The sequence below is a fragment of the Dreissena polymorpha genome, chromosome 6, assembly GCF_020536995.1.
Source record: "Dreissena polymorpha isolate Duluth1 chromosome 6, UMN_Dpol_1.0, whole genome shotgun sequence".
Lineage (NCBI taxonomy): Eukaryota > Metazoa > Mollusca > Bivalvia > Myida > Dreissenidae > Dreissena > Dreissena polymorpha.
This window is the reverse complement of record NC_068360.1, coordinates 53645823-53654814: the sequence shown is the minus strand read 5'-3', so window position 1 is coordinate 53654814 and position 8992 is coordinate 53645823. Positions and strand designations below refer to the sequence as shown.

At 35.7% G+C, this 8992-nt stretch overlaps 1 protein-coding gene across 1 annotated transcript; it reads left to right on the top strand.

Annotated features, from left to right (window-relative positions):
- The first annotated feature begins 777 nt into the window (after positions 1-777).
- Positions 778-8101, top strand: LOC127835426 (uncharacterized). The gene is made up of 3 exons (XM_052361852.1): positions 778-1314; positions 5750-6580; positions 7236-8101. The coding sequence occupies exons 1-2, from the start codon at positions 1063-1065 to the stop codon at positions 6185-6187; spliced, it is 690 nt and encodes a 229-aa protein (XP_052217812.1). The 5' UTR covers positions 778-1062; the 3' UTR covers positions 6188-6580; positions 7236-8101.
- Positions 8102-8992: the final 891 nt, after the last annotated feature.

The following is an 8992-nucleotide window of genomic DNA, read 5'->3' as shown; positions in this document are numbered from 1 at the left end:
ATTTGTGTATGTTAGTTAAAGAAGGCCACATATTGAAAAAAGTATTGATTCATTTGCACAATATGTATAATGTGTCATTGTCTTTATGCGTAACCTTCTGTAAATAAAGCTTTTATTATTATTATTATTATTATCTACACATGGATTCAATTCAAACGGTATCCTATTTCTATGCATTATTTTGAGCAACTACAAAATCCTTTGCTTTGACCGCAAAAATGAGTTATGGTAGAATCCATAATGCTAATAAATGAAGGATTGGGTGCATTATTTTAATTCTTTAAGTTGCATTGATTTCAAACAAAATGTAAAAAACGAACGCACTAAGCTTACTGCATGATAATACTCTGTAATGACTATTTGATTAGTAATTTTGTTTTTGTTACAGATCTTTAATCGATTACCTATAATATTGATGCGTTAAATTGCGCATTATCTAGATTATAATGCCCACATCTAAGCATCGATTTCGTTTAACTACAAAATAGGTATTGAACAGTCGGTGAGACATTTACCACATTTAGAAATTTAAATAAATAGTTTTGGTTTAGGTTACACACCTTTTACATTAAATTTATATTACGACTAAGCCGCGAAATTTCAACAATTCTGGCCGAGCTGTACAGCCGATAGCAATGCATGTACCTGGTTTGCGGTAATCGTAAAATTGTCACCGAAGCGTTACGACATTCGCCAACCAATCAAAATACCTGTAAAATGTCACATGATAAGTTTGATAAAATCAAGGTACAAACTGTCTACTACGTTATACATACAGCTACTACGATAGACGTACGACCAGTGTTTCCTATTAAAGCGATACACAGTATTTACTCTAATCTATTTATAAGCCTTAGTTAAAACGGACAAGTAATAATTTGGAGTATACAACAAGACGTGTGCGCAATTCAAAAAGAACACTCAGTTGAAGATTGCAAATAGTGAACAATATATAAAGCAAATAATTTACAGTATTAACTGCGTTTAAAAGAGACAGAACTTAAAATTTAAAACACACGTGTATTAACCATTTTACCATCGTTGAAGACGAGACTTTAACAAATGATAATGGAAGATAACACACCGAAATTAGCAGCAACGATGGAAGTGCCTGAAATCCAAGTAGATGCTGCAGACGACTACACAAAAGCCATCGAACTGTCAAACGCTTGCCGTGAGTTCTACAGGAACAGGGTGAAGGCGACTGAGAACTTCAAACAGTCCATGAGCAACAGAAACAACAACAACTGTGTCGCCGGCGCGAACAAGCGGACTTCTATTGATGATGCCATGGATAAATTACGCACGGAGATGGTAAGCTATCTAATATTTAAACGTTTTTTTTCTAATGCTTTGTCAATTATTTAAAAATATTTAATTATCAAAAATAGTATTTTTGGTATTATGTTTTTCAATGTAATTAATAGGAAAGATTCATACAGCCATACATTTAAAGAAAAACTTAAAGTAGAGTTATGCAGATTTAATAATTAAATTTACAATTTTTCCTTAATTGTGATTTATAATTTTTTAGAATGGACGTATTTATAAAATAATTCACTAGTTCAACAGCATGCGTTCATTGTATCTGTGCACGTGATTGAGTGTTCTGTGTATGTAACACTAGTGAAACATGCAGCAACTATTGTTAGCTGTATTGAGTGAAGAGTTAAACACGACCTTGTTGTCCTGACTTTTCGTCGCTGTACACTTAATCAACAACCTTGTGAAAGGATATCGCTTCGTCATCTTCATGAATTCCTACCCTCATCCTGAGCACAAAAGATTCACCCGGGCGCGTCTGACGTGAATGTACCAAATTCCTCTTTTAACCCGTTTTCATTGCCGCGTTTGTTGATCCTCATCATTTATATATGTAAAAACACGAGCGAAGAAAACTGATTCAAATAGAAATTTGATACGGCTTAAATACGTGCTTTTAATTGCCGAAGTGTTATTTAGGGTAAAACTTTTGAATAGCATAATGCATTTTTATCGCCTGCTTAGGATAAAATTAACAAATTGAGAAAAAGCTCGTGACTTGCATTTTGCATCTTTTCCCTAGCACCAAAATGAATATTTGTGGGGACAATTTACCAAAATGCATATTTGTGGGGACAATTTGGTAGAAAGGTTTAAGTATTCGTAACGGTAAATTAATTTAATACAACCGAGTAATAAAATATGCGTAGATTTTGAGACAAATAATTCGAATGGTGTGAAGGATTGTAAATTTATGATGCTGCATTTGTTGTCAATATAAATAAAGACCAACAATCAAGAGTGATAGGAAGGGTCCTCATCATGTTGACATTTGTAATAAAAACCAATTAAGCACAATGTCGCCTCGAGTCTAAGGTCAACGAACACTTTCAAGCGCTAATTTGGGCCAGTAACAATGTGATGTAGTTAGGACAGCCATCACTGAAAGTCACAGACTGTTCAGCTGAGTTTGAACACAGCTTAGACATTAAGATAAGTAGAAACGCAAACCTACACAAAAGCTGGTGAGAGCATATCGCAATGTCATCCTACGGTCATCAAACGGTCATCATCGAGTTATCTCTATTTATAATGTTGTGTTGATGTAACTGCTAATTTTCAACGAAGCCAGAATGTCTGAGCAAACTCCAATTTTAGATAGCCTCGTAGGACAGGTCTTTTTAAGGTTTTGAATTGTATTGTAAAGCCTCGATCTATCAATTTCGAAATCCCTGACTTTTTAAACGTAAAGCGTCGGAAAACATTACATTGGTTACGTTGAGTATAAAAAGAGACACGGTTTTAAACGTTTCCCTTCATTACTTTTACCCCTTTACTCACGTGTCTTCTCTTTGCCCAACAAACAGTAATGTGACATTATCGGTGCAATCTGTAACATCATTGCGTTAAACCTGTAATTTACAAGCACAAATTACCTGCCGTGTCACAAAACATCAAAAGCCTTCAAAAAATCAATCAGGTGTCAATTATCTCTGGTGAATCAGAGATGTCATTGTTTCGACAGGGACTCAGAACCCCTTTACAATCGTTTGTTGTAGTTGAAACACAGAATGCTCTGTGCCGACTTATTTTACCGTAACTTGCTGACCATAAGAAGTCGGCAATAAAGAAACAAACATTTCGGTATATTACCCTTTGTTTAAGTGTTCCACATTTTCATCAATGACGTTAGCTAGTTTCTGTATGAATATTTGTTCAGTCTTCTATCTTATCTTGGACGTGATGTACGATGATAAAGTTTAAGTAATTGCCGTTCGACGACGATGGATTTATGAATCGCATGAAAGGGTGACATTTTTTTATCGTTGGCATCAAAAGATAAAACTTTTTAGAAGCGATTTGATCCCGGCAATCTAATACATACACATTTGTCATATCAACCTGACAACATGGGTTCATTACAGCACAGTTGGGGGTGTACACTAAACAGTGTTTTATTGTTTTAAAAGGTCCCTGCAATGTTTACAATATCGGAAGACGGTTCTTTGACCCAAGAAAGCTGGGGGTGGTCAAGCAACTAAAGTGGTCTTTATTAAATCTTCGCAAATATTTAACTTTCGCATAAACTTCGGATACTTTATGGCGAAGACAATAATGCGGCTTTGTTGATGAAATCTGGCGAACTTTTTAAATGTTTTTAAATGGATAATACTGCTCAGCTGGGGAACATTGGTATTGACACCAAATTTCTTTGTGAACTTTTATGATAATTTGAAAATAAAACGACACAATCCAACAATTGTGGTGGTGTTGTGAAAACTAATAAGCGGGGGTATATTGTTTATGTTTGTCCATTTAAATCTAGGATGTCAACAACCGGACTGCCGAGTGGTCACTTAAGCGACTAGCGTAAAAGCATGTGGCAAAATATTTGCATTTAAACGCCTTTAAAGTGGCACAATTTGCGTTATACATTTTAGCTTGTAATAATAAACAAGAAATAGTGATTGATCGAGTTATAATGGAAGTTCAAAAAGAATAGTGATTTCTTATTTAGACTTTAAAGGAATTTTACCACACGCTACGGCAGTTTTTAATGACTTGTCATTTGAACGTGAAACTATGTAAAGGCTACTTTTGTAAATTTGATCATTTGTTATGATAAACATTATATTTTTTTTCTAAAGAAATGTGTGCACATAATAAGTAATTTTCGCCTTACAATATTCGCCTTTCAACTTCATGAGATAGCAAGAAATGTTATCAGAAAGTCGCATCGTAATTGGGTGCTTTTCGACAGATCGTTTCGGTTATTGATTTAACTGCAAAAAAAACTCATATCGCACATAAAACATGTTAACCCTTTCAGTGATTGAACCGAATTTTAAAGGCATTTGCAAACAGTTTGGATCCAGATGAGACGCCACAGACCGTTGCGTCTCATCATGATCAAAACTGTTTGCTATTCTTATAGTATTCTTTGAAAAAAATCGAAGAAAATGCTTATTTTAGAAATTCGGCAGACGACATTTTAGCAGACGACAAATTTCCCAGCATGCAAAGGGTTAATTTGTCTGAATTGCTTCTTGACTGCACATATTCGTTCATCAGCATGCCTTCGTCAACTTGGTGTTCATAAACCAATTACAAAGAATATAATAGCAACTTTTTAGTCTTGAAAAATCAAACTTTTTTCCAGCTGATGGTTCGTTTGTGGCCGTTGTCGTCTTTATACTTGTGACATTTATATCCAGCTTTAGTTAATTAAACACTTTGATACCACTTCTGTATGCTTTACAAAAACGACAATGTTTACGTTTCGGATAATTGTCGAGATATCTTTCATAATTAATTCGCCACTTTTTTAACAGCTCTTAATTAATTCGTCACTTTAACAGCACCTTTATTGTAAAGCCATTGAAATTATTACGCAAACTTTGTCGAAGGCAACTGGTGCACTGTCTAATAAATTAAATGGAAGCTGTGGATCGCATAATTAAAATTTCACGATATACATTAAGAGCGTAGAAGAACTTCATAAAACTGTGAAATAATGACTTTTATTACAATACTTTTACAAAACCACACTCAATCACATGTTATTTACAATAAGTACAATGATAAGTCAGTTGGTACGGAGCTTGCAAAATTATAACTTCCACCGACAAGTGCTTCAATTCTTCGCTATTAAAATAACATTAATCCTTTCGGCTTGGTCGCATTTTTGCGTAACAACAATTTGTTAGTTGCTTAGTACTTTGCTTACACTTCAAAACGTAGGCTTAATTACGCCGTACTATGACACTAAATATGACATTATTTACTACTAACGGATGCTTGTGCAGCGCGACTGTATACACTTTGTTCTTGGTGCAAATACACGGAAAGCAATTATATAGGCGGTAAACTTGTGATACAATATATGGTCATGTACGCGAACGTCGCCCGAGGGGTCAAACTTTGCAACAGTCCTGTCATTGGGTCAGTCTGAACATTTCTGGAATGTTGAACACTGAATTAGACCGCGACGTATGATGAATTAAGCTCATTTATGCCTAATTGACTCTCCCATCCTTCTAAATTGGATCAATTTATTTCCAAAATTAAGGATATCTAGTATATTTATTTCTATATTTTGAATATTTCTTACATAAATTTCTTTAAGCAAACAGCGCATACCCTGATGAGACGCCGCATCATGCGGCGTCTCATCTGAGTCTACGCTGTTTGCCAAGGCATTTTTCTAGACGCTAGGCATAAATGGGTTAATTTAAAAATAATTAAAAATATCTGTGTGTATTTTCAGGCGTCTCTAATGGACCAAGACCTCTCCTTGATGAAGCAGCTGCTCACACTTAACGAGGCGATTGAAGACCTGAAAACCAAGCGGCTGTACCATCTGAGCAAGGATTCATTGCGGGCCAGCTCGCAGGAAATGCACGTTAGCGATTGGTCGGTTTCGGAAACAGACATGTTCGAAGAAACTGATGATGACGAATTCGAGAAAAAGCTTTTGGACACTAAAGACAGTTACCAGCTTTCGTCGATTTCCTTGCCCGTACCCCTCACAAAGCAGTCAAAAGCCCATACTGACTTTATCCGGAGATCAGACCTCGCGATAGTAGTGCGAGATCACGTTCACCGAACGGTAAAGCACGAGCCGCAAAGCTCGATGGACTCTGGCTACGGTGATGATGTGCCTTATCATAAAATATACAGAGGGCCCGTGGAAGTTTCATTTTGAACATTAAACATTTTAATTCCAGTATAAACTACGACAGATCGCCCACTCGGTCTAGATCCGAGATCTAGATCTCCCTTATCTTCAATAGATCGCCTGTGAATTCCATTTTTGACTTACCACATAGTGTGTTCTGTAACCGTTATGAATGACTTGTTATAGACAATGTCCAGTGTTAGGTCGAGGCTTTGGAGTTTTAAATCTCCATGGTGACTCAAGAATGCCAGATATTCGGACGCTGGCCATTTGATTCTACAAAGTGTCTTCTCCGTCCATCGCGAGGCACGCTGGGAACTTTCTACAATCACGTGAAAAAGAGAGTGTTCTCCTAGCAACCGTTACTGCTGAACAAAGCCGCTAATATTACTTCCATCTGCAGACCTATGGAAATAAATGGTAATTATACATGATTAGTATGTGTTTAATAGTTTGGCAATGTCTTAAATAGATATATAATATTCTAACTATATATGTGTAACAAATTTGACTGTATGTGACAGTTTATAGAAATCCATCGTAATCGTATTTTTTTCATATTTTTTTTGTGGTATTCAAACTGCCGGTTTCAACAATGTCGCAATAAATGACAGCTATAAATAAAGATCTTATCTAGTGCTAGTGAATTACTAAACCATACTTGAAAACATCAAACAAATTTTAATGGTGACCTGGTTGTGAGGACACATTTGGGCTGTAATATCGCATAGTTGTTAGAGATTTATGTAGCTTGGAGAGAGGGAGAAAAAATTGGGAAAACTAGATTAGCATTCCTATATAGTTATATGTATCTACGCCCGATATTGATCTCACTCTAATTCAAGAGACATGTATGCTCGAAATCAAGGATCATGCAAGAGATACTCAGTGTTTGTGTGCAAGTTATTTCAAAACGAGAAAGTTACTAATTTTGATAGTCATTGCTTTTGTATCTTTAAATGGGTTTTAAGTTTAGGCCCCCTTCAACGCATTAAATTCAGGTGACGTCAGTTGTTAATGACTTTTGCGAACAGTTTACGGTTGATTGATGTGCTTGTTTTTTATTGTTCTTCAGGCTGCATCCCGTCACAGTGTAACTGCCTTTTCGAAAGCCGGAAAACAGCTCCACACAATTGTTAATGACTTGCGCCCGAACGACGAAACAACAACAACGAACAAACAATGTGGACCTTAAAACACGTTGCGGAAATCAATTCACTTGAAGAGAATGGAAAAGAAGCTCTCGACAGTTAATCGAAATGTTTATAAAATACTTATATCTGAAATGACTTGAAATCTGTCCTCAACACGAAAACATCTTTGTTGTAACATGAAGCTTCTTTAAAGTGATTTTTTTCAAATGCACGTGTGTTAATGTAATTATGCTATTCACGATTGTACGTGAAAACAATGGTCTAAACAATATTTATCGATTTTTTTCCTGTAACCAATACTACTTGCTTTACTTAGTTTTGTTCTCCATCAAGTAGATAACTATGTATATGCATCGTAGTTAATTTAAACAGTATTCATAACATCAAATCAATATACCCAAAATGAAGCATGTAAGAACGCATTGTTTAAAGGTAGAACAATCATTAAAACCCTATGTGTTTCGCCATGTCTCTATTTCATGCGAGCTGAAATAGTAGCGCGTTGCCCTGGGACAAAAAGCTTCGGTTGCGAAAAGTAGAATAATTAATTAATTTATTGTACAGCATGTAACATGTGTAATTAAACTCTGAATGACGTCATAGCCTGGGACTTGAGCCAGTAAATGCGTGTTAAAGTATTTCTAGTCACGTGGGGAGAACATTCATTTCAAATGCATTTATATCTCTTTGCAATACGTGTGTGTTATTTAATATTGTTGTTATGAATTTGTGCTTTTTATTGAATGTATTAAGGAATATATTAAATAAAGAATATAAAGGTCTAAAAGAATAATGTTGTGGTTAAAATTGAACGTTAACTTCCTTTATATGACAAATGGATAATTTTGTTTCAAAAACGAGTTTTGAATAAGGTTCACTTAATCTTTAATAGGAGCTTCGCTCTGCGAAAACCGGGCTTAGTTCATGTGCGTCAAGAGGCTTCTCATATTAGCATTGCAGTCTGCTTTCCAGCTGCCATTGATTTGTTTCCTTTTAACAGAGAAAGCTACTTCTTAAAGCAAAACTAGTTTGGCAAAAAGTATCGTCACAAGCTAATGTGGGGCGACACTTTACGCACATGCATTAAGCCCACTTTTCCCAAAGCGCAGTTCATGTGTATACACAATGGTGACCTTGTAAGGCCAACGGAAGCCGTCAATTAGCAAGACCGCCCAGTCACTTTTGAATTTAAAAGGAAACAATTGTTTTTCGTTTATTCGGTTATTTATACAGTTGGCAAAAACAAAAGTACATATTTCAAAGCAAATTAATAATACAGTATTTTGGTTTATGTTTTTAAACAACTGTTACTATAAATAGTTACAACGGTAACAACGGCTATAAAAAGATACACAAGATTGCCCTAGGACGACATGACATCGATAATTTACGCATGCGCATGTGCAATCTTTCATACCCGATCGTGCCAAAGTGACAAACACACGTCAGTAAGTCCACATTAATGTACTTAATTATGCATTATTTTAGCAAGAAATATTGAGATAGCTCCCGGGACTGTCTGGCCCAATATCTAAATTGCCATCAAAGAAATTTTGTTTGTGTGACCTCCGGTATGTTGTGTGATATTGACAAATATATTGGAAGCTTTTATTTACACCATGATGTGGCGTATGACATAATCGGCGTGAATGATTAAATCTTAAGTGGAGTTTCCCCG